Source organism: Physcomitrium patens, chromosome 11 (assembly GCF_059467195.1).
Source record: "Physcomitrium patens ecotype Gransden chromosome 11, ASM5946719v1, whole genome shotgun sequence".
NCBI classification, from domain to species: domain Eukaryota; kingdom Viridiplantae; phylum Streptophyta; class Bryopsida; order Funariales; family Funariaceae; genus Physcomitrium; species Physcomitrium patens.
In genome coordinates, this window is record NC_143420.1 from 1,463,934 (window position 1) to 1,480,634 (window position 16,701).

The following is a 16,701-nucleotide window of genomic DNA, read 5'->3' on the forward strand; positions in this document are numbered from 1 at the left end:
TGAACAATTGCTGCCAATAGTGTGCAACTTGAGGTACTTTAAATAGCCTAGATGATGCTAGAGAATTATATGTTATTTATTTACATTTTAGAATAAAATTAATCACATCATACCACGAAACAGTAAAAATTGAATTGGTCTCAAACATTTTTGTTAACACATATCAAGTCTTCGTTTCATTGAGAAATAATCAAATTGTGACAAAGAATTGCATTGCAGATATATTTTATTTGATTTACATTGTCTATTACATTTATCACCTTAAAAGACATCTCTTAAATATCCTAAAAAAAATAAATTTAATGAATGTTATGAGTGATATTCATTTTTCTTGGAACTTAATATTATAAATGTGATTTTACAAATGCTTCTATAAATCTATGATTCTTCTTACTCAATATCTCTTCTAATTTGATCTTCTAATTTGATAATAATGAGAACATGTATAAATGTTCTTATGATTGTTTTATAATTTGGGTTCTATTTGCCCTAAATACATGTTAAATTTATAAGATAATTTTCAAACCAAATTTTGAACTTTTTGAAATTTTGTTGCTATATAAACAAATGAATATACTTTAAACCTTCAACTATTCAATATTTGATCTAAGAAGAAATTAAAAACATCCATTTGACACCAATGGATGGATTTTATAATTATTATACTTGCATAAATGAGAGTAAGTTAGGAAATTTATTATATTAAACTCTAATTTATATTATAAAATATTTATATGTTAGATACCAAAGTTGATTATTACATAAGTTATTTATAACTTATATTATTTTAACTAATTAATTGTTATTTGACTCATAAACTATAGAGATGTTTAAGAATTTGTCTTATGTATGTTTTAAAGTTTTCTTATAAAAATAGAGATGTTTAAGAATTTATTTTACATATTTGCATGTTATTGATTATGTCTTTATATAAGAGCTTTAAATTAATTTTATTTCATTGACGATTATTATTATCAACTCTTTTGTAAGAAATAAGATGGAAACATTTAAATTCTATACAATATTGAAAACATTTATCTTAGCTATAATAATGAATGTCATGTTTATATTTGAGTAAGTCAATAAAGAAATATAAGTCAAGATAAATTAATTAAATAGATTAAATTAGAGGACACCATCTTTCTTAGTTTGACTTTGTTTTTATATAACTTCATTAAAATAATTTTTATTTTCCAAAATTTTATTCAAGAATAATTTAATACATTATATCCAACACTCTTCTACTTGATTATATAATATTTCTTAAGATCTTAATTTTTATAATCAAACTTTAAAACTATATTTATTTATTTATTATTATTTTTTATATAATCATAAATAAATTATAATTTTTCTTGCATAGTAGCATAGATTTTATTCTTTCAAAATATACTCATAGTTTCAAAAATAAATATAAAGTCTTTATTTTCTCGATAATAAAGATTTTGTTATTTTATATTTATTAAAGAGTATTATATATAAATAATACTAGTATTGATAAAAATCAAGTCTTTGTTGAAGAAAAGAGAATTTAGAAGTCACAATACTTAATATTAATAAGGTTGTATACAAAGCTAACTCTCACTTCCAACATTCTTTATTTATAGATGGTGGTTAATGCTTGAATAGACATCTTTCATTCTTTCACTTTTATATTTATCAAAAAATATATCTAATATATCTTTTAGCATCTTATTTACTACAAGGATATTCTTTGATATATATTTTATACTCTTATTTATTTTTTGGATATTCCTTATTAAATCTTTTATCTTGTTGACATTGTCTCTTAGTCCTTGATCTTATGGTTGGTCTATAGGATAGCCCTTCAATAATCCAACAACCATTTCTTTGGCTACTAGCAACTTATTTAAGATTAAATCTTTTACATAATAGTTTATTCTACTTTTATTCTTATTTACTTTAACACTCTTATTTTGCTACTAGTCAAAGGTTTTCATACCTAATACATTTGTCAATATGTAATGTCTATCTTTCACTAATATTTTTGTAAGAAAATCAACAAGTATGTCTTCTATTGCATAATATTTCATGTCAATCCATGCTTATGCCAACAATTGTATACATAAGTGAACATAGTATTGCCTTATATAGAACACCTTGTATTTGACCTTCATCTTTAATAAACTCATCATTTGTGAAGTTCATTAACTTCAAATTGGTATCCAAAGGTGTTTCAATGAGCTTGTACTCCATTATATTGAATTGTTTCAATACTTCTTCAATGTACTTGCTTTCACTCATTGTAATTGTCTTATTAGGACCATCTCTTACAAATTCCACTCCTAAACAATAATATAATTCTTTCAAATCACTCATCTTATACTCATTGTTTAACTTTACGTCCAACTAATCTATTTTCTTCAAGTTATTGGTCAAGTTGATTAAATCATCAATATATATGATAAAAATCAATAAGAATTCTTTTGATTGTATCACATATATACAATGATTAGCCTCATCTCTTACAAATCTCTCATTTACAAGGAATGTGTCATTACATTGGTACCATGCCTTTAATAATTACTTGAGGCTATACAAGAATACCTTCAATTTATAAACAAGGTGTTGTTTGCTTTCTTGAATAAATCCTTGAATTTGATATATATATATATATATATATATATATATTTAAGACATATGTTTTTATAATCATTTGATGTATTTATAAGTCAATTGCTATCCCAAATTGCCAAAAAGGTTCTAGTTGTGGTGAATTTTGCTAAGAAAGAATATGTCTCATTGAAATTAAAACCAACAACTTGTGAGTAGTCTTTGGCGACTATTTTTGTCTTGTATCTCATAATAACATCTATTGCATCCCTATAGGTTTTAAACATCGACTTATAATCAATTAAAGATTTGGTAGAAGTTGAGTTAATTTTCATGTTCCATTATTTATAAGTAATCGATATTCTTCTTCTATGGTCTTTTTTTTACTTCATAGCATTTTTAGGGTTTATTGCATTATAAAAACTTAATGAATCAACAAGAATTGCAACATTGGCATATTCTTCACTTACTCAAAAGAAAACATAGTTCTTCTATTATTTACAAAGAGGTCTTTTTTGCTCAAAAGACATATTTTTTTATTTTAAAAAGATATATCTTTTTATTTAAAGGTTTTTCTTTATGCTCAAAAAATGTAAGACATCTTTTAATTTGATTCTCTTCATTTGTCTTTTTACAAAAATTTCTACGATAATAGAGCCAATTCCAATAGTTTGGACTATGCCAAAGTTTTCTATCAAAATTCTTATTAATAGATTCTCTTGATTAGTGTTAAATAAATATTTGTATAGAATTGTATGCTTGGTTGCATTTGAATAAAAAAAAACTAATTAGACTTTGCAACCATGGATGCCCCTTTTCTTGCTATGAATGCAAAATCATTTCTTCTATATTTTTTATGTTCATTTTAAGTATTTTTTAATCTTTATTTTTGGCCTTGTAATAATTTTGTACAAAGTGACATGATCTTTAAAAAATATAAAAAATTCTCACATTTCTTCTTACATTTTTAAATTGATTAGAATAGCTATTTTTGCCTTGTATTAAAAAAAGAGCCAAATCTTCACTTTAAAGCTCATTTTTTCCCTTCTTTTTAGTTACATTATGGACAATTCTTGCTATTATATAGTTTATTGTGAATTCTTTTAACTTGATGGATTCTAATCCCACAATGAGGTAATTTTAGGACTTAAGAAGGTTTATGAATAAAGTCATAACAATATCACTATCTTCTAGAGGCTTGTCAACAATTGTTAATTAATTTGCAAGAACATTTATTTTGTTGACATGAGCCATTAGATTTTCATCTTTTTCTATCTTACAAGTTAAAATCTTTCTTCTTGTAAAGAGAATGTTAAAAAGGTTCTTGCTCTCAAGAATATTACAAAGAGTCTTTTATGCTTTAACTAATCTTTTGCAAGAAATAATATATAAAAAAATTAACTTTACCAAAATTAGTAGAAATTATGCTAAATGGTTTCTTTTCATGTTGTTTGAAGTCATTCTTTTCCTTCATATCAACATGCATGCTTGGAAGATCATTACTTTTATCTATAATATCTCATTAATATAATGAAGCCAACAAAAGCTTAATTTTTTATCTTCTTATGGTAAAACATTTCTCTTTGAAACTTTTCAATGACCATAAAGTCCTCACTTTCAAGTAAATCCATGTTTAAAAAACAAATTTAACAAAAAAGATCAAGTGAAAGAATTCTAAAGCTCTTAAAATCAACAAAAAGGTATTGGTGGCTTACAAACCTAGAATGTCCTTTTTATAAATAAATAAATTTTTTTACTCTAAAAATACTATCAACTTCACTTTTAAGACTCTCACAAGTCCTATAAATCATATAAACATCTCAAGTCAGATTTTTTTATCATTAGATCACTTCTATGCTCACAAATCACTTCTTAGCACTATTAGAGGTGTTTTTAAGTACCTTGAGCATTTTTAAGATATAAAACCACAAAGTTAGTCTACCAAAGAACTAATAAAATAAAAAAAATTAAAAATTAGAATTTTAAAATACTAATTTGAGAAATAAAATATATTTTAAATTCAAAATAAATTTAATAATAAGTAAGAGTAATATAAGATCTAAATCTAAATTTGAATTTAAAAGTTTGGATATTCCAAATCTTTACATCAATAACAATAATATGATCCTTCTTCACAACAAAAAAGACTCTATAGAACTTCAAAACTCACAAGAAAATGTGAGTGGGGCTACAAACTACTAAAGAAAAACAAAGTTAAAAGTCACAACAATTAATATAAACAAGATTGAAAATAGTTCTTTTTTATTCTAAAAGCCATCTCTTTGACTATTAACAACTTCCTTAAGGTAATTTTATTTATATGATAATTTATTATTATTTTAATTTTACTTATTTTAACAAATTTTAATAGTAATAAAAAATAAGAGAAATAAGAGCAAGAAATAAAGACACCAGTTTTTCTAAAATCCAAGTACCAAGTAGAATTATCTGATTCCAATCTAATCAAAATAAAGTACAATTTTAAATTATATTTTGAATAAATAATAAATTAAACAATTTATTTTATAAAATATCTTAATAATCTATATCAATATAAAAAATAAGTTTTTGATTATATTATATAAAACATTATTTTTATTTTATTTTATATTACCTGGTTTTATTCGTTTGATTTATTTTATTTCTGTAAAAATAAATTCTGGTCTTCAATTATTACATGTTATTATTAATAAATTATTTAATTTAATATTTTTTAAAAATAATTTAATTCTAAATTTATATGTATCAAATTATTATTATATTTTACTTTATTTTAAATTCTTAATAATAGGTATAAAAATAATATTTTATCTATAATTATAATTATTAAAATATAAAATTATATATTTTTTTATAGAATTTAAGAATTCAAATTGAATAGAAAATATTAAAATCTTAGCTTTGAGATAGTAATTTTTTTTAACAATATTTTGTTATTTTTTCTAAACTAATTTGATTAAAACAAGTATTATTAAAAATACTAATAATTTTTTGAAATAATAATTTAAATTTAAATATTTAGAGATATTATTTTTTCTAAATTATATCATGAATATAAAAATAAATTAGAAACATAAAAATTATTTTTGCTAAGAGATAGTAATAAATCCTGGTTCATCAAATTTTTTAAAGATTAAATTTATTTTAAAGATTAAATTTATCATCAATAACCTTTAATTATTTTTTTAGTTTATTAATTTTATTTTTTAAAATAAATAAATAAATAAATAAATAAATAAATAAATAAATAAATAAATATTTTAACTTTTTTTATAAATGTAGCAAAAAATCTTTGCAAGATTTTATATTCGAAATTCAACAAATAAATTTTGTAAGATTTTTATGTAATATGATTTTGAAATTGTTTTTGTAAAAAATGTGTTCAATTTTCAATGGAGCATACACAAAGGATTGAAGATATGAACAAGACAAACAAATCTAAAAATAAATTATAAAACTAATTATAAATTATTTCCAATTTATTTATTCAAGTAACATATTAAATATTCAGTTTTTTACATGTATAAAAAAGAATATGTTTTCTTCAACTTACTAAACTCAATTTAAAAAAGACGAGTTTTGAATTTTCACTTTTTCTATAAAATTTGTTGTATTTTACTAAGTTTTTTTTTGTAAAATTATTAAAAAGTCTAATATATATATTAGACTTTCAAATTATTTCTAATATATATATTAGACTTTCAAATTATTTCTAATATATATATATATATATATATATATGAATGAAAACTACTTGGTTATCTTTAGATTAGGCCACATTATTTGTAACCAACAGTTGATTGCCGAAATCCAATCCTTTTTGAGTTGAGATCATATTTTGACTTGATTTTTACTATATTGCACCTAATATTCAATATAAAATTAACTATTTAACTTAAGGATTTTTTCGACTTTACCGTTTTATTATTTTATCAATTAGTTTATTTTTCAAGAGAATAGGTTAACAAGCAGGTTGGAAACAGCAACCACAATTATCAAGTTTATTTATTTTGGTAGATTTGTTCAACATGCACCCATCAAACAACAGTAAATGCAATTTCATAACAAATAGAAAGAAAAAAAAAAGGAAAGCAAAGACGAATTCGGACAAAGATACAAACAATTCTCTGTAGTGAACGTTGTGAATAGGCTCTAATATTTGCACGACCTTGAGGAATACTGAAAAATTCACAAAGCTTTCTACACTGTCTCCAATGGACACAGTTGCCGAAAGGTGGGTAAGAGTTAAATTAAACGAACATGGTGCTTGAGGACAAGCCCTCCATTGTAAAGCCCACAACGCAAAAGCCTTGAATCCAGAGCTAAAAACAAACTAACCCAACCCCTACAATATTGATTTTTGGCCAGTACCCAATGGAGTTGTGCATCCAATGCCAAGGTCCCAAGCGAACTGCTGATCATGAATGAGCAACTCTCTCTTCTTAGCAGATCACCTTAATTAACACTAACTTCAAACATATATTCATGTTTGAGTAAAGAATGCTTATTCCATGAAGTCTTAAGCCTAACTGATCCTGGTAACTACATACATACACACACCATGTCCCTGCAGTAATGGATCAGACTTATGGAGTTGACGGCGAGAATTTTTGTGGACCTGAAGCTAGTTTGAGGTGTAATCTGAGTGGACTCTTGACACACTGGGAGGCATCAACTTCACAACCCTAATCTGTACAAAATCAGAAACAAAAGTGAGGCGTCGAAGGTGCCGCATGATACCGTAGAGAGAGAGAGAGAGAGAGAGAGAGAGTATGTTTTTTCGTTTGTTTGCTTGTGTCAGGCTGGACCAACTTTGCGGGTTTGACTTGACGACGGAGCACAGTGACAGTTGACGTGGCACAAATGGGTACCGTATGGCTTTTTATTAGGAGATTCCAAGAGCTACTGTGTTGTATTTGATACTGTGATAGGAACATGCTGCGATGCGCAGTTGGTCATGATAAGCGAGTACCAGGAGGCAAAAAAAGGAGGAATGATATATGTACGTGAAGATGACGTGGAGTATCTGTGGCAATTGCGAATACATTATTTCACGATGCATGGGGGAGGGTTCAGAACTGTAGACCAGTCTTGTTTTTCTCTCGTTTCGGCATTCATCTGAGCGAATGGGGGCGAACAATTCACTGGTGCTTAGTGAGAGGAGAGAGTCAAGGAAGAGGACATGTGGTTATCCACAAGGTGCGATGTATCAGCCGCACCGCTTGTGGGGTCGGCCATTCGCGAGAAAGAGAGTGGTTAGTGTGTAGAAAGTTGGAAACGGTCAGGTTTGAGGCTGTTTACAAGAACTTGCAAAAACATTTCGAAGACCGTAGAGTTGTGGGATAGATCACTAGCCTCGGTGTTGCACCGGGTCATGTCCATCATCAAGTTGATATCTACAACGTCAAGTTTGTGTCAGCCATGCACGCCGGAGCCTTGTCGAGTTGCCAGAAAGCAGGTGGCCCCTGTTGCGGGTCCATTTGTCACGATCTTTGAAATCCAATGGCTCTGAGTCCAGTAAGTGCAATTCTTTAATAAGTTCTGGAGAGTTCTCTTCAATTTTTTTTTTCATCTTTGGCAGAAAAGTATGACCTAGTCCTGCGATACTTCTCTCGCACTTTTCGCATACTTGCAATCTTTGTTGAGGTTTTCGAATCTTCTAGATCCTGGAAAATGAATCAGAAATATGCTACTGTAACCATCATGCTACGGTAGTGGAAACAAATTTCCTTGTGACTTGCACGATGGTGGGGTTGTGTGCGGTTGCGAGCCTATGGTCAATACATCAACATGACTCTCTCCGCCCTCGGCATTGTAATTAACTATGGACTTCTTGAAGATGCGGTTGCAATAAACTGTATTTTTACTCATGAAATGAACTTTACGGCAACTAGACGTCACGAAAATGATTTTTGTAGATCCTATGTTCAGTTCCTGCTCAACAGCTAAATAAAAAGGCTCCAGCAGCTTGCTTACCACAATGCGTTTTTTGTTTTTGTTTTTGTGAAAACTTGAGACTGCTTATGTGCTTACATACCCAAACCACGTAGTCTGCTTTTATTAGTCTCGGAATTAGGCTGTAGGTGAGATTCTATTTTCTGCTACTCGTGTCAACTAGTTAGGTGATTGTATACCACAATTAATCATGCTTTGCTTTTGATGGGGATGACCTCACGAGACACTTTATTTACAGAATTCATGTGTTTCATCTGGTACGTCATGCAGACCAACCACACAACTCATGTTAAGAGTGGCCCGATCCTCCTTTTCCTCCTTCTCCTCCTCCTCCGATGATGCTGCGTTAAGTCTGTATATACAACTGTATCAATCTGCAAGCAGTGGGACGCCACACTGTCTGATGAAGCTTCAAACAGACATCGTCGTTTAATATCCTTCACGATCCGATGCACTGAAAGAGCTCTACCTTGCAAGTTATTAGCGAGACGGATACGGTGCAACAAAATGACCTCTCTCGTAAAAATTGTGTTCGGAGTCCTGGGTGAGTCCTGCTGTGACCAAATGCCTGCTTCGTGAAGACATCGAATTCATGAGTAGTATGACTCTAAGTGCTTCAGCTACTCAAATGCAGACAATAAATGAAATAGAAGTCTGGCTATTTATTTATTTTCATTTATTCATGTATCTTTAAAAACGAACTATATAATAGTCGTTGTATTGTATGATAGGGATACTTCAGGATCTTTCTTCGTTAAATCGCTAACATATCTTGTATTTAAATTTTTTATAGAATTATCTCATTTTTCCCATTTAATTTAAGGTAATATATGCATGCATATACATACACACACACACACACACACATCTATATATATATATATATATATATATATATTACTAGTTCTGTCATTTATTTGTTCATTTCCTGCATGAGATCTTATATTTTAATTAATTCAGAAAAGAAAATGTAGTGAGCATCTGATCAGTTGTTTGTTGAATGTGTGAACATGCGCGTGGCAGGTAACATAACTGCCTCATTTTTATTCTTGTCACCAGTGTAAGGCTCCTAAACCTCCTACAGCTAATCAAAAACACAGAAGTTACGACCTGTTGTAGGAAGGCTACATGTCATTTCCAGTAGAATGTGGAATTCTCTGGCCATTTTCCATCGGCGGATTCGCTGTAACCACACATGTCACATCTTGTCTACGAATTATTGTTCCAGATTCTAGACTTTGACATGTGGTCGTTGTCAATATTATGAACGTGATAGCTTCCTTCACTTCTGAAGCTTCGATGTAACTCAAAGAGAACTGAGGTTTCGGTGACGTCCTTGCAGGCCAACATTCTGGAGGATTGTGAAGAGCCGGAAAGTAGATGATTTTTCAGGGATGCCGTATTTAACAGCGGCGCTCAACACCTGTTTGTGGACTCTCTACGGCCTCCCTTTCGTCAGTTTTCAAGTGCTGGTGGTCACTGTAAATGCCGCTGGCGCTGGCCTTGAGATTTCCTACATCATCATCTATCTGATGTACTCCGAGGGGAAAGCTAGAGTACGTCACACGTCTTAGTCTGGCTAATTTTTATGTCCCAGTCCAACTGGTTGTATTAAGGCAGTCTTTGTTGTATGCCACACTGCACTAACATGCCGCCTGTTTCGTTGTGTGCAGATGAGGGTGGTGAAATTTTTCGCAGTTATGGTTTGTGGCTTCATCCTCATGACAGGGCTGGTCCTAGGCCTGGTCGATAGTGTCGACACTAGGAAAACTATTCTGGGGGTTATGGGAGCTTTTCTGGGATCGCTCATGTATGCAGCTCCTCTCACAGTCATGGTGCGTCACTCGCAACTGTTCACACATTTTTATCGCTCAGGCTCCATTGTACCCAGAAGGCATGCATTCTTTGTAGTGACGTCCATGTTTGATGGTGCAGCGGATGGTGATCCAGACGAAAAGCGTGGAGTTCATGCCTTTTCTGCTGTCTCTCTTCGTCTTCTTGAACAGTACCACTTGGACAATCTACGCAGGTGTTCCTGAGACCGATCTTTACATCCTCGTGAGTACTCTCTGCAACAGTGTCTTGGTTAAAACTTGCTATACATGTTTTGGTGCTTCTCAGCTTCTGTGCGAGTGTGTGCGCATGGGTGATTTAGTTTACGAATGCTACTCGCATATATCTTTTTCCTGTACTGCAAAACATTCTCTGAAACCATACTCCATATGCAGATTCCGAATGGACTTGGACTGCTACTGGGGACAACACAGCTCGTCCTGTACGCGATGTACCGCGGATCAACTCCACGGAAGCCATCCCTTCCAACTTTCAGTTACAAACTGGCAGTGGAGACCCCACCCAAGTTTGCTCCTGCTCCAGATAGCAAGGCAAATCGGCCCTTAGGTCCTGGTAATCAGAAAGCGCCTGAAAATGTGTAAAAACTATCAATGCAAGTTTCATGTACTTGTTCCTCTGTAAATAGATCACTCTTGTAATCACCTTCCAGCGTAAACAGTGTTAATATTTAGAACTTCAGCAAAATACCGAACAGCAACACTTCCCGCAAATATTGACTGCTCATTCCGACTCATTCTAACATCATCTAATCAACTTCCGTTACAAGCAATGAGAAATATCTGGCTTGAAAACTCCCAGATCGATAACATGGATACTTCGGCGCGGTATGGGTATCCCTCGATAACTGGCAAGCACGACAGTGCAGACCGTCAGTAGTTAATCCACAGCATCACCGAACTGAACGATTTCGACCCACTCCAATTTAGATCGAACCTGGTATCCACAGAACAAAGTGCCGGCTGTCCCGTGTTCTAGATTCTGCGGATCCACCGCGTTGCGAAAGCGTCGGCTGGGTACCCAGTTTCCGAGAAGGGCGAGGATGTGTTCAAAGGCAGATCATGTGCCGCAGAGCAGCAGCAATCAGACAGTCTTGTGACCAATTCCGGATCTTTGCCAGCTGATAGTGTTTCGATCCATACTGCGAGGTCTCGATCGGATCTCTGCGGAGCTTCTCCATCCACAGGGACAGTCGCAAGTGTGCCAGATCTCTGCCGTCGACATAGATTCCGTTTGCTTCCAGGGTTGCATCTCCACGAAAGCTTGTGTTTTTTCTACGCTCCAGCAGGAGCTGATAACAGTAATAGTGTTCTGGATTCAATGCCTACTATATCTTGATTGGAATGGGAACATACTATCCCAGACGATTTTACCATCCCATGAAAGTTTCTGACAGGAAAGCATTTTTTGCATTACCGTTGTTGCGATTGTTGCAATGTTTTTGTTTTTTGATGTCAGATGAAAGAATAGAGACTGATGAAGACTTGACTGGATAAGGTTGTGTATGGTGTCAAGGAAAATTGTGTTACGGTGTTGTATTTTGTTGAAGAAAATGAGCTCGTTGTCGTTTCTTTTTCAGCGGATCAAGCATTTAAATAGGAGCTTCTAGAGATGAAAAAGTTGTTTGTGGCTATTTTGTGGACATTCATTTATCAATAAGTAGGTCTTTTATGAAAAGCATTTTGTGGAGTGATGTGGCAGCATGTATTAAATCTGTTTTCTTTTCAAAGCAAATGAAGTACATATGCAATTCACTAATGAAATTTTAGTTATGGTCTACATGATTTCAAAGGTTCATGATTAAAGGATGTTCATAAAATGTATCAAATTGATTTTTACAATATAATAACACTAAGTAAAATTGCAAAAAAGATAAAAAAATAATTTATAGCATGAAATTTTAACAAGTTGTTTTTAGAAAAAAATAAAAATATTAAAATTTAAAAATATTTTAATTGAATAAAATCTACATTCTTTTAGTGATACAAAAATCAATTAAAAATTGATATTCCTATGTATATATACTACATGAACCTATATCATTGTCATAGAAAGTATGACTCAAATGAAGCATTTTTTGAGCCAAATAATATTTTTCAAATACAACTACAATAAAAATAAAAAGAAATAAAATACACAATGGAGCTTTCAGTTATGAAGTAGGATAGGTAAAGCCATGCCATTATCATGGATTATATGCAAAAAAGTAATTAATTTTGTTCAAGGAACTACTTGTGAAAATAAAAAGTGTATAAAATTAAATTAAAAAATCATAAAAGTATATTAAGATATTGAAAAATATATTAAAGTCAATAAAAAAAAATTATAAATAAAATATAAAAAATAAATTACTAATATTTATCTAATTAAAATATTTAGAAAAAAATATTCAATGTGGAATTTAAATTTTTATTTATAGGAAGAAGAATCTTAATAGAATGAGAGGAAGTACATGAAGAGAGTACTACATAAAGTTGACCATGGAAAAAAATAGGTTGTTGTAGATCTAAACCAATGTGCTTCATTGATTATCCTTAGGATTTTTTTATTTATTTATTTTTTTTTATTGTTATTACAAATGAAAGAGAGATTGGAAATTACTTTTTCTTTAGAATGAATGGAAATTCTTTTGTAGAAGTTAATATAATTTGTAGAATAAACTCTAAGTTTCTAGCAAATTTTTCTCTAAGAATTCTTGCTTTAAGAATTCAATGCATTAGTTGTATAATTATCAATTAAATTCTATTGCAAAGTCCTTGGTAAAGAGCAATATTTCTTAGTAGTATCATTGGAGTTTCAATCTTAAGACAAAGCCTTAATGTAGGCATTGCAGATGGATTAAGCAACTTGATGAATTTGACTAAATAAACATTATTTTCATTGATACCATCTTTGACAAAAACTTCATTGGTACTTAGATATTCTTGTTCTTCTCTAGAAAATATAGCCATAATCTTTTCATTAATATTCTTTAGATCATCATTTTGTGCAGATAAAACGATTCTATCTCTTAAATAGGCATAATTTGCTACCCGTCTTATGTTAGCCTTAGATAAACAACATCTATTAATTATTGATAAACAATCATAAAATCAAGAAGTGTAACTATATTATTAGGCAATAAGTTTGTACCATTTCTAATGTAGCAAGTGATAAATAGAAATATTAGTCAATAATAATACAACCATAAATAATTCAAATACACTATCATATATATATATATAATGTGTATGTGCATTCTATATTTGAAGAATCTAATTAATAAACTTGATATTTACTTGAAGTACTCTTTAATTTAATCTTATGTTTTTTTTTTTTTTTTTTTTTTTTTTTTTTTTTTTTTTTTAATGTATGAATTTTTAATTAAAGCCAAAGTTTTGAACATGAAAAAGATACTTCTATAATTTCTTCTTAAGTTCTTTTCACAATCATTGGCAAAATTTAGCAAAAATCTCCATCAAAAACTATTATAGTTCCTCCAAATGGGTAATCAATATCTAGAATGTCTTTAAAAGAACAATCAACTCCCTCAAGATAATAATAATATTGCATTAGAAGTTCATTCCAAATAATAAGTAAAATTTGGCAAATAAACTTAGTATGGTCAAAATTCTTAGTAATTATATAAAAATAGTATTTATTACAATCTAGTAGAATCTTGAATATAAAATAGGTAATTCTTCCTCCTTCAAGTAGCAATGTAGCAATTCCTAATGATGCAACATATATAACAATTTTTTGCATCAATTAAATTTTAGTTACTAAAGTGTTATAAATAAATATCTTATCAGTTCTTACAAGTTTATTTAAAAAAATATGTGTCCATATTCTTCCATTATAAAGGCTACAATATCATCATATGCCTTTCTTTGTTTAAGATTCAACTGTAGAACATATTGCTCCAAATTTGCTTGTAATTATTGAATATTTTTTGCTCTTTCTTCAACAATAAATTAATTTCTATTAATTGTTACATTCCAATTGTTTCTTGATTATGGCATTGAAGGAAATTGTACAAGTATTGTGTTTGAATATTCCAAAATCTTATCTAACAAGAAAAGTTCAAAATCTTTAATCTATTCTTCTATTGAATTGATAGTTCTATGTTTTCTTTGCAAAAGGGCATTGAAATCATTCAAGATTCTTCTTCGAAACCTTAACTATAGATTTAATGGATTTAGAAATTTTTTGTGTAATAGCAAAATAACAAATAACACTCTCAGTTGAGATGTAATTTATAAACTCGATGCTTCTTCCAAACATTATTGTTACTTTCCATCATTTTCAAATAATCATAAAGGTGCACATGCACTTTTAAATGTTAAGATGGAAAATTCTATGAATAATCTTCAAGTGCTCAAATGATTGTGGACCTTTAACATGGATTAACATAAGCCTCAAATAATATCTTTTTTCTTTTGCAAGATTTACAAAATATAATCTTTTAATAAGTAAATTCATAATTTTTTAACGTCCATGTCCTTCTTGTCTTATACTAGATATAATGTTGTGAAAATTTTTGGTATGTATAATGTCTTGCCACTATAATTGCTATATACATCTCAAAATATGAAATTAATATTTTTTTTATCTTTCAATACATTTTCATGTGGCATGATTCTCTATCTAAGAATATATTGGATACCTAGCTATAGAGAGTTTAGTTTTAACTTATTAGACAAGTTCCAATAAGTGATGTTTTCTTATTATAAAAGTAAAAAAATAAAAATAGTATCTAAATATATTTTATGAATAAAATCATTCTATATTTAAAAAGCTTCATACATAAGACTTTCTAAAGGATTTAAAAATTTCCTAACATCCTTTGCTATACCAAATCATAATTAACTATTTGTTGATTTTTTATAAGCTTAAAAAAATTGATAATCTTCTTATAAATATCTATCTTTATATCATAATTCTTTCATAGCTTTGTATCTCCATCTTTAACATATATATAAATTATTGGCTCCCAAAATCCCTTTACTTTGCATACAATGCCCAAATTGTAGCAAAAATTCTATAAAATATTTTTTCTCTCTCTAAGGATTTTTTCTCCTTGAACTTTAGAAATTCATAACTCTTGATTCAACCATTTAGTTTATTTCAAATTTTTAGAAAATGTATGCTACATCCTTAAGCTTTATCAAAAAAAAAATTAACCACAAATCCATTACAAATTATCTGGTATATTAGAAATCCTAGTAAATACTTTAAATCCTAATTTACAAGCACTTAAACACTATTTTCTCCATATCTCAAAAATCCAAACTCCATATGCCACAAAGCTTTAATATAAAGTTTATTAACATCATAACACACATTCTTAGAAAGTTTTAGCCAAAATCTTATCAAATTGCTTAAGATATGGCTCAAAATACAACCACTAGTCAATCAGGTCACTTACTACTCTTAGATTGCAAGTGTTGACTTCAACTTCCTATTACTCCTTCATCCTAGCCTAGAATTTATTAAAAAATATACAAAAAGTGTAGCCACAAAAATTTTATCTTTAATCCTAGTTGCTAATCTTTCATTGCTTGCCGAACATGTATATTATGTCCAAAAGAATGATAGTAGGTACAAAATCCACATCCTAATTTTGAGTGCCTATATCTTTTCCATAAAAATTCTAAATCACCCAAAATTTGTATCAAAATTATAGCCAAAAACCTAATTTTTTTGATCTTATCCTTTTAAATTTGAATTTCATCGAAAGAATAACCCTAATCCCTAATAAGGCCTCAATCAACCTCCTTGAAGTCCATTGGATATGCTTTTGGCCAATAGCAATAGAGATTTTTATCATCTATCTCCATTCATCCATGTGAATACCCTAATTACTCTTTTTGCTACCAAAATTCTTCTCTAATTCTTTTTTTATAAGATTTATATAATATATGTCTTAAATACCAAATAAAAAAAATAAAATAAGATTTTAAGAATCACCAATGTTTAATAAAAGTAGCTTTAAATATATAAAACTATTAATAATATAAAATCAATCTCAATAATATCCTTTTTAAACTAACCACTTCAAAGTAGTAATCTAATTATATTTTGTAACTAATTAAAACTTTTATCTATTTCTATTTTTTCATATTATCTAAGTAACAATTATAGTAGATATATATCCATGACATTAATTCTTCTTTCATAGACAAGTTCCATAAGGAGCAATGACTACATGTTGAGGAAGTCTAAGATATGGTGAATTGTATTTGCTATATACTTTAATCTTTATTTTTTTTGAATGTAGTTGATAAGTCCTCTTAGCAATCGGTAATGTTCTATTCCAAGGTAGGAAGACTACTTTGTGAT

At 29.4% G+C, this 16,701-nt stretch overlaps 1 protein-coding gene across 1 annotated transcript; it reads left to right on the top strand.

Annotated features, from left to right (window-relative positions):
* The first annotated feature begins 7,700 nt into the window (after positions 1-7,700).
* LOC112288686 (bidirectional sugar transporter SWEET6b) lies at positions 7,701-11,012 on the top strand. The gene is made up of 7 exons (XM_024533156.3): positions 7,701-7,829; positions 7,921-8,032; positions 8,156-8,285; positions 9,872-10,085; positions 10,203-10,364; positions 10,465-10,587; positions 10,758-11,012. Exons 1-7 carry the CDS (start codon positions 7,701-7,703, stop codon positions 10,962-10,964), a joined length of 1,077 nt encoding a protein of 358 aa, XP_024388924.3. The 3' UTR covers positions 10,965-11,012.
* The last annotated feature ends 5,689 nt before the right edge of the window (positions 11,013-16,701 follow it).

Coding starts and splice junctions, on each gene's coding strand:
- LOC112288686 (XM_024533156.3), top strand. CDS start 7,701: ATGGGGGCGAACAATTCACTGGTGCTTAGTGAGAGGAGAGAGTCAAGG. Junction 8,033..8,155: donor GTCGAGTTGCCAGAAAGCAG/GTGGCCCCTGTT, acceptor CATCTTTGGCAG/AAAAGTATGACCTAGTCCTG. Junction 10,365..10,464: donor CAGCTCCTCTCACAGTCATG/GTGCGTCACTCG, acceptor TTGATGGTGCAG/CGGATGGTGATCCAGACGAA.